The sequence below is a fragment of the Choristoneura fumiferana genome, chromosome 20 (assembly GCF_025370935.1).
Source record: "Choristoneura fumiferana chromosome 20, NRCan_CFum_1, whole genome shotgun sequence".
In the NCBI taxonomy this organism is placed as follows: domain Eukaryota; kingdom Metazoa; phylum Arthropoda; class Insecta; order Lepidoptera; family Tortricidae; genus Choristoneura; species Choristoneura fumiferana.
In genome coordinates this window covers 15,531,350-15,547,894 of record NC_133491.1, presented here as the reverse complement: position 1 = coordinate 15,547,894, position 16,545 = coordinate 15,531,350, and the positions used below count along the sequence as shown (strand labels likewise).

The 16,545-nt window shown below is 40.5% G+C and overlaps 1 protein-coding gene across 1 annotated transcript in view; it reads left to right on the top strand.

Moving 5' to 3' along the window:
• Nucleotides 1-397: 397 nt before the first annotated feature.
• The window catches only part of LOC141439436 (protein unc-79 homolog), a 47,367-nt gene continuing 31,219 nt past the window's right edge, over nt 398-16,545 (top strand). The window contains 14 exon segments of the mRNA XM_074103722.1: nt 398-619; nt 4,843-4,980; nt 6,006-6,158; nt 6,357-6,493; nt 7,391-7,573; nt 7,938-8,105; nt 9,964-10,013; nt 10,016-10,161; nt 11,044-11,236; nt 12,545-12,667; nt 14,123-14,255; nt 14,753-14,884; nt 15,143-15,248; nt 16,244-16,378. Of these exon segments, the coding sequence (XP_073959823.1) occupies nt 398-619; nt 4,843-4,980; nt 6,006-6,158; nt 6,357-6,493; nt 7,391-7,573; nt 7,938-8,105; nt 9,964-10,013; nt 10,016-10,161; nt 11,044-11,236; nt 12,545-12,667; nt 14,123-14,255; nt 14,753-14,884; nt 15,143-15,248; nt 16,244-16,378 (2,019 nt within the window).

Sequence of the window (16,545 nt, the reverse complement as noted above, 5' to 3'; positions counted from 1 at the left end):
AACCTTAAAAAGAAGCCTCGTTGAACGTCCCTTATTGGCATTGTATGATCCCGAATTAGACACTGAAGTACACACTGACGCTAGTGCATTGGGTTTGGGCGGTATCCTCATGCAGTGGCAGGTTAGTCCTAGAGTGTTAAAACCCGTCGCGTATTTTAGTCGGCAGACTTCACCAGAAGAACGCCATTTCCATTCCTACGAATTGGAAACCCTAGCTGTGGTTTGTTCACTAAAAAAGTTCCGATCATACCTTTTGGGGCTTAAATTCACGGTTTATACAGACTGTAACGCCCTCCGAACCACTTTGACAAAGAGAGATTTGATCCCACGGATAGCGCGTTGGTGGCTGTTAATAAGCGAATATGATTTTAACATAGAGTATCGTCCGGGGTGTCGCATGGGTCACGTCGACGCGCTAAGTCGTAACCCCCAGGAACAGTCTCACGCGACTACAGTTGCTAGTGTCTTAAGTATTAATACCGATAACTGGATCCTCACGTTGCAAATGGCCGACCCTGAATTAGAACGAATTTTTAAAATCCTAAAACCGGGCCTAGACCCTGGAGTCTTAGAAATTAAAAAGAATTTCGTAATTAAAAACCACTCCCTACATCGGAAGGTAGGTGACGAACTTCGTCTAGTCGTCCCCAAAGACGCGAGGTGGCAAGTTTGTAGGGCGAACCATGATGACGTAGGACATTTTGGGATTGCAAAGACGCTGGAGCGTGTTCAGAGCCGCTACTGGTTTCCTAAGTTAAGACGCTTTGTAAAAAAATACGTTGCAGCTTGCATAAGTTGCGCATATAATAAAGATAGCGCAGCCAAAACACGCTCCGGTTACCTGCACCCCATTAATAAGGTGGAACAGCCGTTCCACACACTACATTTGGATCATTTAGGTCCATTTGTACGAAGTAAAACTGGCAACAATTACATCTTGACTATAGTTGACGGATTCACAAAATACGCTTTTGCTAGACCGGTCAGAGACACAAAAACAAAAAACGTCATTAAAGTATTAGATAGCCTATTTAATGACTTTGTAGTACCGAGTAGGATTATTTCAGATCGAGGGTCAGCCTTTACTTCAGCTAAATTCAAGGAATTTTGTGTTGCGAGGGGTATTAAGCATGTACTCAACGCAGTTGCTTGTCCCAGGGCAAATGGGCAAGCAGAGAGATTTAATCAAACTATTCTCACTGCCCTGTCTACACAGAACTCTGGTAATGATGATCGTGATTGGGACAAGCAATTGGGTAAAATACAATGGGGCATGAATAATACTATTAACGCAACTACAAAAAAAAGTGCAGCTGAATTACTCTTTGGCATCAAGTTAAACGGCCCTATCGATAACAAACTGACACCTGAAAACGTGGATATTCAAAATGAGTCAACTTCAGTAGTAGCTGATAATGATGACTTAGGTATAAAATTACCTCCTCTTACCTCTTCTACGAGGGCCTCCGATGATAGGGAACTTATTAATCAGGACTTGCCAATGACATCCGATACGCTCGATATGGGTGAAGTTAGTAGACAATCTAACTCGTCACCAGAAGACCCCGTTGTAGTACTTGATGAACTTAGGAAAGAGGCGTCAGCTAATATTAAACACAATCAAAAACGACAAAAGCAGTTGTATGATTTGAAAAGATCCCCAGCCGTCTTATATTCGGTGGGTGATTTAGTAAAGATCACCAAACTAGTTTCAAAAACGACGGAAAAAGCAAAAAACTCTTACCTAAGTTCATCGGTCCATACAAAGTGATAGAATGCTTGGGGAACGACCGTTATAAGATTGCTAACGTAGCGGGGATCAATTCAAAAAAGTATGAAAGTGTGGTTGCGTCGGATAGGATGAGACATTGGATCCATGTTCAAGCGCTGGAAGTTAATAGGTCGTCTGGTTCTGAGTCTGCCACATCTGATTTAGGTAGCAATTCAGATTCTGATTAAGCTTAAAAATCAAACTACTATTTGTATTGTAATCCATGAAGGTAATGTTGTTTAGTGCGAATAAGGCCTCTACGGCCACCATTCCATTTATCTAGTAGTTGCATAATTATTAATGTTTGTACATAATCGATCTGTTGAATCATATTAATTAACATTAAGATTATAAAGATTTGGTTAAAATAAGAATAGCGTAAGGTGAGAATTAGTGATCCTAATGCAATAATTATGTTAATTTTAATTATTTGGAATCAGTTATTAACTTATTGTAAAACATCGCTAACATAATAAATTTAAAGTTAAGGAGGAATTCGAATAAGTGTAACGTTGATATTCTACCTAATAGGTGTAAGTACTAATGTTGTGATTTTGCGTGCTCCGGAGATAGCACGCAGTCGGATGGCCGAATGTTGTGATTTTTAAAATTGATAAGTATTTTTACGTTATTTTAAGTTAGTCAGGTAAAATAGTATTTCAACTGATCACAGATTGTCACGTTGTCACATTTAAATTCTAATTTTTAGATGGGTATAAGTGCCATTACTTGTTACAATTGCTAATCGGTAAAGTTATTATTTTTGGTAAATTTAATAAATGAATAAATTAATAAAATTCATTATAAAGGTGTTAATCAAATAAAAAGGTATTGTATTGACTATAGGAGTCATAGCGGTGACTGTACAGTAACAGTGGTGGGGAAAAGTTGTGATTGGAAGGAAATATGGTGTTCTGAAGGCAGTCGATACTTAACCGTGTTACCAAGTGTACAGAGAAAAATAAATCAGTGTCCGAGCATCTCTGAGTTTCATTACAATAATATGAAATTTAATTAAACCTATATTCTGAACGAGATTTTTTCTGGGTCCCTAACCGCCCCCCTCTAGGTCTCCAGCGCCCACAAGGGGGCGTTATCGCCCACTTTGGAGAAGACTGATTTAAGTGATTTAACATGACACACGATATAGCTTTGTATTTTTATTCTATTTCACCGCCTAAATGTAGCTTCATGTTTAAAATTCATTTATTTACGGTTCGCGTACCTCTTTGGGTCACCGTCTTACATAAGCGTACCAATTTTGAACTTAATCGGTTCGGTAGTTTTGGAGCAAATTGACTGTGACACCGTTTTTTTCTTTTGATATTCGGAAAATGTTAAAATTAATCTGGAATATTTCAGTTTAAAAAAAAAACTTTAAACTGTTTATTTCAATAAAAATCGCATAATTAACTTGATTAACCTTAGCTTCTAATCTTAAATTAAAAAGATTTTTTGAGTTAAGGAGTCTCTAAAATTCGTTAAAGTTCGTTGGGTTGGTTTGCCTGTACTGAACTGAAAGTATCAATGGCTAAAAAGATTTGATTGTAAACTAAGCATTCAACGACATGGATCTTATTGCTTCACGTTTTTAAGACTTCATTCAACTATATGGAGTTCTGGAGTAAGCGTCAGTGGTGTCAAAACCGCCGCGACAATGACGCGACAGAGCGACAGATCAATGTAAATACTTTGCGTTATTGTTATCCCTCTAAACAGTGGCCTATATTTTGCTTTTCAAAAAACATTGAGCTGAGTTAAGACTTGCAAGAAAAATCGTGCTAGTTGCATTACATTGCGGCGCTCGATTGACCACTACAAACTCGTTGGCTTTACGGCCTCGCAATGTAATGCACCTTGGACGTTTTTCTTGCAAGTCTAAACTCGGCTTTAGTCGCAAGACATCTTTGTATACCACCCTAAAACACCTCAACCTAAAACAGCACAAGAGAAATCTCTCTCCAGGTGGATGGTATACCTTGACTTGTCTGACACTCGCTGTTTTTTGCAGTAAATAAAAATTCCATGTGTTTTAGGTGGGTCAGAAAGACCTGTAGCTGAATTGAGAATCTCTTTTTTTAAATTCAGTTAATTGTTTTTAGTTCAGTAGCACATTGATCGTGTTTAAATTTCAAAAACTTCACAGCTGGCAGTTAATCTAATCCTAATGTTCTTTGAAACGCATAGTGGTACCTTCGAAAATGTACGGAGCGTTTTTGACTTATATTTATTACCTGCTGCTCTAACGCAAGGTCACGGTCGTCGCGTCACTGTTGCTGTACTCTGAACCCCAGCTTTACCTGTGTTGTTATTTATAAATTTGAACTTGGCCGAGTCAATTTCCGTGCCTATAAAATGTAGCTTTTAATGTTATATGTAGCTGTTTCGATAAGTTTAATGAAGTCGTTATTTTTCGTTTCGTGACTTTACTTAGCTCTTGATACATTTATTTTGCTAATTTCTGTTAATAATAAAAATACGGGTATATCTACAAGAAAAGTACAAGAAGGCGTCGATTGAGAATTAAAAAAAATAATTAATTGTTATTTTTTGTCGATATGCCCTTAAAAATTAGTGAAATAAAAAATTGTCGTAGTAATTTCTTAAATAATTAAATACACGATAAATTTAAATAATTAATAAAGATATTAAATATTATCATGCTTATTTACATCAAAATAAAATCCATCCCACGGTTTAAAAAAAAACTTTTATTGCTGTAACTTGCAAACATTATATAAAAACGCAATTACCGTTCACCATTTCTTTTTGTCAAACAGTATATCGGTTGTGTTAAAAAGGGATGGTGAATGAGTTTCTGATGACGCGCGCGTTAAGCAAATGGCTCTACATGCGTTTCAACAGCTAACAGTATCATTATTTGTATGTATTGAAAAAATGAGTCAAACCGAGCGAAAAGTTTTCATAAAATAATTTGCTTGCGGTACAATTAAAAGTTATTTTAATTTCAATATATGCGACAGGATACTTAAAGCAGTTGAATAGCTATTAGAACTACCTACCAAAGGCCTGATGGTGCCAACATTTTGGTTCATCTTTTCCTTTTGAAGATAATGACAGCTACAGTGGAGACGATCACGGAACAACTCGACATGGCGACCAGTCTGCCGCCGAACGACGCCCCGACCATGGTCACTGCTCACACCATCACGCTTACTGACACTGACGTCGCTACTGCTACTGCTGACGTAAGTATCGACGGGATACGACGTTCAGACGGTCTGGTCTTTGTCTATATTTAAGGTAGTTAGATGTAGCGTAAGGTAGTTAGATGTAACTGTTGTGTTTCGGCGTGAGAGTAAGACCGCCGGTGAAATTACTGGCACTTGAGGTATCCCATCTTAGGCCTCTAGGTTGGCAACGCATCTGCAATCCCCCTGGTGTTGCAGGTGTCTATGGGCGGTGGTGATCTCTTACCATCAGGAGACCCACTTGCTCGTTTGCCATCCAATAGAATAAAAAAAAAAAAGGTAAGGAGTGAGGTGGGTACGGTGGAGACGATCACAAAATAACTCGATGTGGCGACCAGACGCTCCGATTATGGCCACAGCACACACCATCAGCATCACGCTGCCCGACCCTGACATCGTTACTGCTATTGCTGACGTAAGTATAGGCGGGATATGACGAGGCCCAGTGGAATGAGGGCTATCGCGTATGAATTCGCCGCTAGAGGCGCTAGTGTAGCGTGAGGTCTCCGAAATGTCAAATCTCATAGTTTTTGGGTGAGCTACGCGGTTTTATTTATAATTAGAATAGTTTTGTGAATATTTTGCAATATCTGAAATTAATTATGGCAAATATGCGTTCCGGGGCAATGAATGTGTTTTGAGACAGTTTTGTCTTTCGGAAACCTTTGTTCTCCCATTTTTCCGAACAAAACGGCGACTATGCAACACTGTGGCATGCTCGATATTTTTATGGTACAGTTTTAAGGTGTATTAAATATGATTTTAATCTAAACTTTGTTTTCACGCCCGTAATAACAGACTTTTAAAAGCCACACTTAAAAACCTCACGCAACAACTCAGAGATGCGAGCCCGGGTTTGAACCACGGTCCTCTCTGCTTGAGAGTCCATAGATCTGACCATTAGGCCTCCACGGCTATGCTGCTATTAAGATATATACAATACTATGCAAAGACTCTTTATTGTACATCAGAAATAGTAAGCTATACAGAAAACAGATACACAGAGATCGGTTGTTTACCAGGTTTCGACCCCCAATCTACTAGGCGACCATGAAGCAATGGCAGAATCGGTTGATGACGACATGACCAACTTCTGGCCAACGTCTGCTGGCAAGTTCCACTTCTGCATCGACGAGCTGCCTCAGGAGCTGCAGTATATACACCAGCTGTTGCAAGTATGTGCCTTACACCTTGAATTCTAGGCTTATTCATCATCATCATCATCATATCAGCCGTAGGCCGTCCAGTGTTGATTAGGTCTCCCCCAATGGCTAAGCTAGTTGAGAAACCAAATACGAACCTTTTTGGATAAAATACGATGGCACAACATCATTAGCTACATCTGTAACCCCGTTTATGTTTGTATTCGCCAGGAGCTGAAGAATACCTCTCATCCGAACGTGCTGTACCACCTGCTGCAGTGTCTCCAAGTGTTGGTCCTCAACGCGGACGCGCTGGCTGACCATCGCGGCTTCCTCATCTGGTGCCAGGAGAACCTGCTTATCGACAAGTTAGTACATGTTACTAAGACAATATGAACTGATTATCATCAGCCGGAAGACGTCCACTATTGGATAAAGGTTTCCCCCTTAGAGCGCCACAATGACCGACAATTTGCCAGCTGCATCCATTGGTTGTCCGCTAGTCCCGCAATGACGTCAGTCTATCTAGTGGGAGGCCTGCCAACGCTGCGTCTTCTAGTTTGAGCACCTTTCTCCTCCATAGGTTATGTGCTCTTCGAGCGATGTTGCCGTCTGTTGCCATTCGAGCAATGTCAGTGGCTCTGGTTTTTCGGCGAAGCTGACTGAATATCTGATAATGATTGCTGCTCTCACTGCCACCACTGAATCGTATCTTTGCATTGCAACAAGAGCGATACCATGGTCATGAGCTAAGTAACCATTTAGAAAGAACAGTATTTACAGAAAGGCGCGACATACCCACGTTTGAAGGAAAAGTGACCCCTGAGTCAATCGTTTTATAGTCAATAGTTTTTGACCAGTGTCTTGCCCGTCTTAACTTACAGTTCTGAAACATGGACGCTCATGAGGGCATGCACCAAATAAAAACAAAGAGCCATGGAGCGAGCTATGCTCGGCATTACACTTCTTGATCACATCCCCAACTCTGAAATTCGGAAACGGACTAGATTTGTGGATGTGGGCAAGAGGATAATACAATTGAAGTTGACATGGGCGGGCAACTTGTGGTCGAAAGCAGTTACGGAGTGGTGGCCAATGGGTCGAAGAAAAGTGGGTTGGTCGGATGACATGGATGATGATGATGAAAGGACCGGGCAAAGTGGCGTGAAAATGAAGTGGCCTTTACTCAGCAGTCGATGGATGTGGGCTGATGAGTTAATCAGGCATTCCTTTCTCATTTGTCATCTCATCTCATTGTCCTATAGCTTGTGGAACGTGTGCGACGCGTCCCACTCGGCCATCTGTTCGGTGGCGGTGCCGGTGCTGCTGCACTGCTGCTCGCTGGCGGGCGGCGGCGACGTGTTCTGCGCGCTCGTGCGCGACCAGTTCCACCACCGCGACGCGCGCGTGCGCTTCCGCGCCTTGGAGAAGGTCACCGTCATCATCAGGTGAGGCGAATTTTAGGGTTCCCATTACTGAGCCATTGAGCCATTACCAACGGAACTCATTACTGAGACTCCGCTGTCTGTCTGTCTGTCTGTCGGTCGTCTGTCACAGGGCTCTATCTCTTGAGTCGTAATATTAAGACACTTGAAATTTTCACAGATTATGTAGTACTGTGGCCGCTATAACAACGAATACTAAAAAACAGAATAAAATTAATATTTAAGGGGGCTCCCATACAGCAAACGTGATTGTTTTGCCGTTTTTTGCTAATGCCTAACGTTGTATAAATAATGATACGGAACCATTCGTGCGCGAGTCCGATTCGCACTTGGCCGGTTTTTTACTTTCCTATGTTTTCTTCTCCAGATTCATGGACGGCTCGCCAATCAAGACCAGTCTGCCGTTGCAGACGGCCCTCGCGACGGCCTTCTGCTATCTCATCTCCAGCATGGACGACATCAATGTGTACGTCGCGCAGCGGGCCACCCTGTATATTGGCACCATACACGACAACGCTATTGATGTAAGTTTAATGTCACTAGATGGCGTTAGTGTCGTGAAGTCCGTTTGACGTTACAGTCTTGCTTGCGATTGGCTCATTTAATATCAATCACAAACGTGACACATCTGTCAAAATTGTGAAAGGACCTCGCAATGCAATGCAGCGTAAGAAAAGCGTTGGCCTGTTCGGGCAACACTTTGCTGATCTGAGACTGTTTCAATTTCGCAAAGACTTGCTTTTTTTATTTGCTTTTTATTTTCAAGTTGTATACTCCATGTGCTGTAAGTTTTTGCGAATCCTACTAATATTATAAATGTGAAAGTTTGTGAGTGAGTGAGTATGTTTGTTACTTCTTCACGCTGAAACCGCTAGACGGATTAGAATGAAGTTTGGCAAAAAGTTAGTTTTTAACCTGGATACTTTAATCCCGATATCCCAACGGTATAGGATAAAATCTCTAAATAACAACCGCTGGGTGTAGGGTCATGAAATTTGGCATGAGTGTTTTAATTTAACATCAATGACCACTATGTAATTTTAGAGAATTCCCACGAGAATTTAATAAAATCCCGGAATTTCGATTCAACTGCTGTATCTAATGATTTACGCGTGCGAAGCCGCGGGTGAACGCTAGTTTAGTAGTGAATAAATGTTTCTTTCTTCCGATGCTAACGCCAACTACTCTATCAAAGAAGCCCTAATGTTTGGTTGCTTTTAGCTTTTGTTTTCCAGATTGTCTTATCACGATCACGAAGCACGTGCGTACAACTCACTTTGCGTTACTATGTGGTACAATCCACTGACGTGCATTGGACAATTCACAACCCCCTCCTCCCAGTACGGTAGGCAGCTCCAGGCGCTGCTTGCCCTAATTGACTCAACGCATGCCTATGCCACAATCTGAACTTAACCTCCTCATGTAAAAGGTTAAACGCTCGTCTGGCTTTACTCTTGATAGTCAAAATACCACAAACGGGACTTATCACGCTAAAACACACGAGTGGCATTTACCTCGACGTTTCAACCACATTACAGTGGCCGTGGTCACGAGTAGACTGAAGTGTAGGGTGTCAAGTCTGCCTAGCAGCGCGAGTCCTTCGAACTACCCGCACTTGATCACAAAAAGTACCGGCACTCGTATCACGAACTACCCGCACTTGGTCATTTTTATTTGTCACCCCATCACACCGACACCACTAAAACGTCCGATCGTCCCTCCGAACATTTGAGTGGTATTTTGACTATGAGTGAAAATTACGAAAGTTTAAAACGTTTTATCTACATGCATATCATAACTTCCCTATTATATGTTCAGAAACGACTATCAAATGGCCTTTATTAAGAAACCTGGTATCTGCGGGTGCATCTTAATGTTCACATTAAAGTACAGTGCATCTTAATGTTTACATTAAAGTATCGGTAATACTTTTTTTAACAATGCATATCTGTACATATTGTAGAAAACTTATAACATGCATGTAGATAATTATTATTATAAATAAAACTAGTTTTTTATCTGTTTTATTTAAGCTTTGGTAGTACTTCAAGTAGTTATCAGTAACACTAACTTAAAAATACAGGCATATCTGAACATATTATAGAAAACTTATATGCATGTAGATAAAGTTATGTATGCGGCTATAAAATAGAAATAATAGAAATAGAAAATATTTATTCGCTAAACACACAAAAATAATACGAAAATACAACAATATGCGAACTCGCGAAGCGGTCCCAGCTCAGCATAGTGTTGGCTATACATAATTAGGCATTAAAACATTCGTGTGATCGTACTTTAATGCCTCTCATTATGCACCAGCCACATAAATAACTTTACCGTTGATGTTTCGATGAAGTCTTTCAGCTTTACCGTTTAAATCTGCCCCATAGTTTGGTGTACTGCTTGGAGACGCAGTTCGACCTGGTGATCGTGGACCGGCCATGGTGCTGCAGTGCGTGTACCAGCTCCACAACACCCTCAGCGACAGGAACATTCTGTCGTGGCAGTTCTTCCTCAACAGATTCGAAGCTCTGTTCTTGGAGGCCCAGATAAACTCCAATAAGAGCGTAGATTTAACAATTTGAGAGGTAATTATTACTTGACGTTAAGTATTTATAGACCGTTTCACCACTCCCTTGTATCTGATATTTTATGTGGGAGATATCTGTGATGTCATCTTTGTTTTTTAGAAACAATATGTCTGTCATGTAAAATATTAGGAAGTGTGGTGAAATAGACCCTTCTTAGCGTTTGATTTTTTTGTTTCTGATATCCCAAATTCCAACGGGATTGGAATAGATTATCAGAAAACTTATTGTTGTATATTTTAGAAACTACAACTACAAGAAAACTATTGTTAGTTGTTGCTAGTTCTTCTATTGAAAGCCTTTATATTTTATCTACGCGTCAGGTGCACGTTGTATTTGTTATGGGATGTAGACCGTGAGGAAACGTGTCAAAATAAATAAAGTTTAAAAAAATAATGGACGAGGTCATTTTATATAAGTCATATAACATACTTACGGATATACCTTTAGTTTGTTTAGTCTTATTACAGTAAGGAGGTGGTACTGATGGAACCAAAAATATCTCACATTCTTTTTTCTTTATTTTCTTTAACGAATTCCCGATAACATAAATTTTAGATCATTCTATATCTATACACAACAATACGGTATTTGACTGTTTTGTATATGTTTTATAAATTAAACTATTCAATGCCTGTTATCGAATAGAAAAACAATTTTTAAGATACCTTTACAAATAACAAAGTTATAAAGGTTTGAAATTCAAGATTAGACAGAGAAAGACATACTGGCATGTGACGTCACACGCCAGTATCGCCATACTTGCTGCATAGAGAAAAGCGTTTGAGAAAAATCCAATTTTCAACCGATTTAAATTTTCTCTTCGCTAAACACTATCTGTATATCTATTTTTTCATAATAACCCAACGTGTATGACCCAAGCCGCTCTCCCCCCCAGAACTAGTGAGCACGGACACGAGCTCCGAATGGTTCCTGTACAAAGTGCGACGTGCGCACGAGGCGCTGAGCGTGTCGGCTGTCAACACGCTGAGCGCTAGTTTCGGCACCAAGTGGCCCTACAAGCGGACCATATCGGCGCCCGCGACCATGCCGCCGCAGCCCGACCGCCAGCATGGTATATCTATATAAACAAAACATTTTCATCTCTCCTGTTCGGAAAGTTTAATTTTCATGGGTAGATAGTCGGGTGGAAAAATGCGTTTTCATCTCTAGGGTGTAAAGTATTTTTTTTTTAATTTTTCGATTAGCCACGGAGTCGAAGATAGTTGAGTTACGTCAATGACACTTTTTTTCACGTTTCGGCATGGCCATCTAGATGCACGTCGTCGTGACCAAGAAGCTTATATACAAAACAAGAAATTTGATGTTTATTACGTCACGAACATATTTCATCTCTTTCTTTAGTTAGGTTAAGAAAGAGATGGAATATATAAATAAGTAATAAAGGTCAACCTTCTTCGTTTGGTGTTCAACCTCCAGTTTTGTAGGTATATAAGCTCCTTGGTCGTGACCAACTCGATTTTTTTTTATACGCGGCCGAGGCAAGTGGCCAGGTTGAAAAGGTACCGTTGGAGGTTGGGTATAAGTAAATTCAATTTACTGAATACTGAAATTCAATTTAATGATATTCTCATTTTTTTGTACTATTTTACTTTCCTCACAGTCGAAATGAAAAGTAGAGTGTCTAACTCGGGTAAAATTACCCATTTCCCCTCGAACTATTGGCGCCCTTACTTCGTTCGAGCGCCAGAAATATCTCAGGTGAAATGGGTCACTTTCCACCCTTGGTTATCAATCTACTATTGGCTCACTCTACATACAAAATTACCTATTTCGGCATACATTTGAGGGCCAGATAGCCAGTAATCAGTCCAGTAATTAGATTTACACTGGGGCGTCCCTTTAGGCTAAAAATCCATTGTCAGCTGCGTTATTGTCGCACACTTGGAATCACAATCGTTTTCACCACTTTCTTTTACAAGCTTTTATTTAGTTTCACCTGTCCCGTTGTATGTCTGTCTGTCTGTACTCTGCAGCTCTGTAGTCAAATCTTGCAAGTTAAATTTAACCAACTTCCAATAGTCAGATTGACTTGACATTTGGAATACTTATATGTAAATTGCGTGACAATACAATAATCTGGTAGTGACATCCTGGTAGTCTGGCCGCAGGATGGAACTCTTCAACGGTTGACTTGAAATTTGGTATGCAAATATAGTTTGGGTGACAATGTAAGTAAAGTCGACAAAGAGTACAGTCAGCAAAAAAAGCTTGTATTTTTTTTATTGTTACCAAAACTTGTTTCTGTCAATCGGTGTAGCATGAAGGTAGAAAGGGATGGTGAATGCGCTCGCGAGCGCCAGAGCGTTAGGCATTATGGCCTTAGGGTAGCGAAAATCCCTTGAAGTTGATAAAATTTCAGAGCGCGAGAAGGTGTATTCGCGGCAGTACTCGGCGCCGCTCCTCAAACGGAAGACGTCGCGCTTCGGGCTCGGCCAGCTGCTCGCCGCGCCTGCGCCCGCGCCGCCGCGCCCCTCCAACCACGGTAACTAGCCTATAGCTATACTTCGTTTTTTTAGCATTAGATTGAAGATAAGCGATCTCGACGTGTCTTATTATTGAAAAAACTTTGAAAAATAGTTACAGCAAATATGTAACATTTAGCAAGGACATCAAACTCAAACTCACAACATTTATTAACATAAAATCCGGCCAAGAGCGTGTCGGACATGCTCGAAATAGGGTTCTATAGCCATTAAAAAAAATTAAGTAATATTTTTCCAAGGATTTCGTATTTTGTACGGAATATTTCAAGTTTAGGCATATTTTATACCTTAGGCTGCTATTCACTCTTAAACTACTAATAATTCTGAAGCAAACTTAGCCTTATCCTGAATTTTTTCAAATTTTTCCACCCACCGGTTTAGATTTTAGAGGGAGGGGGGGGGGGGGGGAGAAACGCTCGACTTCATGAGGTTTGCACTTATATTTTGCAACAAAATTAAATGACTGAATCGGAAAATCGTTCTAGCAACCCCCTAATGATTTTGAAAGACCTATCCAACGATCTACGTCTACGGGAGGTACTATAAAAAAATTTTTTTTTGAATATTTATCGTACTTTTTTGTCGGCACAGTACAATATATTCGTGCAAAATTACAGCTTTCTAGCACTGATAGTCCCTGAGCAAAGCCGCGGACGGAACGACAGACAGACAGACAGACAGACATGGCGAAACTATAAGGGTTCCGTTTTTGCCATTTTGATTACGGAACCCTAAAAAAACACACTACATCACAACAAAAACACAGTAAAAACAAAATAGAAATAATAATAGTAATAGAAGAAGAGAGAAAAATTAGAGACGTTGTGCTGTAGTGTGATGCCAAAAGGAGTCAGCTCAACACGCACACATGACATATGATCATTTACATGCTTTTGGTGTCATAAGTAATAGTTACTATTTTTAAAAACGTTAATCAATAAAAAAACTCGCCAAGATTGTTTACCCTTTTTCTAATGCTAAATGAAACGAAGTATAGTGCCACGAGAATTGTGGTCACGCACATAACAACATGTCATGTCATCTCTAATAAACTTTTTCATTTTAAGTTCATTACAAGCTTTTATTTAGTTTCACCTGTCCCGTTGTCTGTCTGTCTGTCCGTAATCAAATCTTGCAAGTTAAATTCGACCAACTTCCAGTAGTTGGATTGACTTGAAATTTGGTATGCTTATGTAAATTGCGTGACAATACAATAATCTGGTAGTGACATCCTGGTAGTCCGGTTAGGATCGACTCCACAGGACGGAACTCTTCAACGGTTTATGGCATCGACTTGAAATTTGGTATGCAAATGTAGTTTGGGTGGCAATACAAGTACAGTCAGCAAAAAAAGCTCGTATTAAGAATGATTTTTTTTACCAAAAACTTTATTTAGTCAAATAATTTCCTTGCTGCTGCCTACCTGTTAGGTTTAATACATGTTTACCCTACAGAGGGCCTGCACACTCTATCGGGGCGGTCTACGGAAGAAATGATGACGGTGATGCCTAAAGCAGTGGACCTGGAGGAGGCTGACAGAGAGACCACAAACCTGCTGGTGTTTCTGCTTATGCAGTTCTTGTCCAGGTGAGAGGGGTGCTGTTGATACGGTAGATAACACCTTAGAACAGTAATAGACTAGTGTCTTAAGCGGTGGTGGCCTAGTGGTTTGACATATGGCCTCTCAAGCAGAGGATCGTGGGTTCAAACCCCGGCTCGCACCTCTGAGTTTATCGATATTCATGTGCCAAATTACATTTGAATTTAACTATGGCCCAAGGCCTCTCATTTTTAGAGGAGGCTTGTGCCCAGCAGGGGAACGTATATAGGCTGGGATGAATGGTCCTAAAAAAAATCATTAGTCTATCAGTAAGGAAGTAAGATCACCAGAAAATATTTAAATTATTATTCACTTTAATTATTATTACTTGTATTTTTTTTAAATCAATTAAACAAAAACTGATGAAGATAATCTACCAGTTAAAGTTCCGCTAGCGTGACTTTAGCACGGTGTGACGTCACCAGTCCCCACTCCCGGACTTTAACGCGCTTTAAATTTAATTTGAAGTCTTAATTGATCCTAGATCCGATCAAGCCCATCCCAATGAGGACAAGCAGTGTCTGAAGACCCAAGAGGTGGTGCTGAGGCACCTGTTCCTGCTGCTGGGATACAACTGTGTTGACAAGTTCTTCCACATCTCACCGCACACACTGAGGTAAGATAACCCAGCCAACTAAGAAAGTATAAGGGCGCTTTTACATATCGAGGGTATTCTGGCAGAACCGGATAAGTGCACAATATTTATTTTTATACGGTTTTGCTCTTAGCGGCGTAGAGAGCATGCGATGAAAACGGTGCGCATACGGTGCGTCACTGACCATCCGATTCCAGATGAACCAGGGTTATAAATACAGTTCCCATAGTCTAAAGCATGTTTTTTAGGTTTCTTTTTAATAATGTATTTTCTGCGCAGGCAATCATCAATCTTCAACGCGTTCATAGCAAACTTGCCGCAAGTGTTGGACCAGAACCATTTGATGGGCGCCAGCATCGCCGAGCCGACTTTGATGCTGTTGCAGGTACAGTCGTGCGTTACAATGAGGGTTTTCACAGAGGTGAAATATCGCTAGATGGCGTTAGTGCTTAGAGCAACAAGGGCTTCCTACCGGAAGCTCATTGTAGTGTTTCGTGTTTACGCGTTATACGCGTATTTTCAAAGTGGTTCTCTGTGATAGTCATGGTAGTAGTCACAGCTGTGAGCGTGGTGAAATAGGACCCTGGTACTCTGCTATGGGTCATATACAGTGTGTTACCGGCAGACAGGCTTTTTTTAAGGGAGGTTAACTTAACGTATTTCTTTAACTTAACCATGACATTAATTTAATTAATAAACTAAAATTCAGACTGTTAACTTTTTAACAAAATTATAATTGCCAGCAATGTACAGCAAAGTAAATTGACAAGTAAGTGTAAATGACAGGCGACAGATACTTTGATTATTACTTGTCAATTTATATTGCTGGCAATTATAAGTTAAAAAGTTAACAAAGTCTGAATTTTAGTTTATAATTAAATTATAATGTAATCTTATATTGAATGAATAACTAAACTAAACTAATTAATGTCAAGGTTAAGTTACGGAAATACGTTGCTTTAACCTCCCTTAAAAAAAACCTGGCTGACAGTCATCATCATCATCGCAGCCTATATACGTCCCACTGCTGGGCACAGGCCTCCTCTCAGATGAGAGAGCTTGGGCAGTAGTTCCCACGCGGGCCCAGTGCGGATTGGGAACTTCACACACACCATTGAATTGCTTCGCAGGTACGTGCAGGTTTCCTCACGATGTTTTCCTTCACCGTAAAGCTTGTGGTAAATTTCAAATGTAATTCCGCACATGAATTTCGATAAACTCAGAGGTGCGAGCCGGGGTTTGAACCCACGATCCTCTGCTTGAGAGGCCATAGGTCAAACCACTCGGCTACCACGGCTTTACAGGCTTTTAGCACGGCGTTTGGCTGACAGTAACACTGTATAAGGCTGAGATGATGATGATGGTGATGATGGTCTCCAGTACTGCAGCAGCCCCGGCACGGGCTCGTCTGCGCCGGCGCCGCTGTCGGGCGGCGTGTGCACGCATTCCTTGCACGCGCTGGAGCCGCATGTGAGGAGACATTGGCTTATGGCGCTCTCCGTTGTGCTTTATAAGGTAAGTTACGTACATACATCAAATAGGCTCAAAAAATAGGGTGCGTCCCAAGTTATATTAGGTTATCCTTCGATGTTAGGTTTTTTTTATAGCAGCGAGGAAACCTTAAAAATGACATATATATTTTGTATTTATATTTATGAGCGTTATGTTTTCCGTTGTAAGAT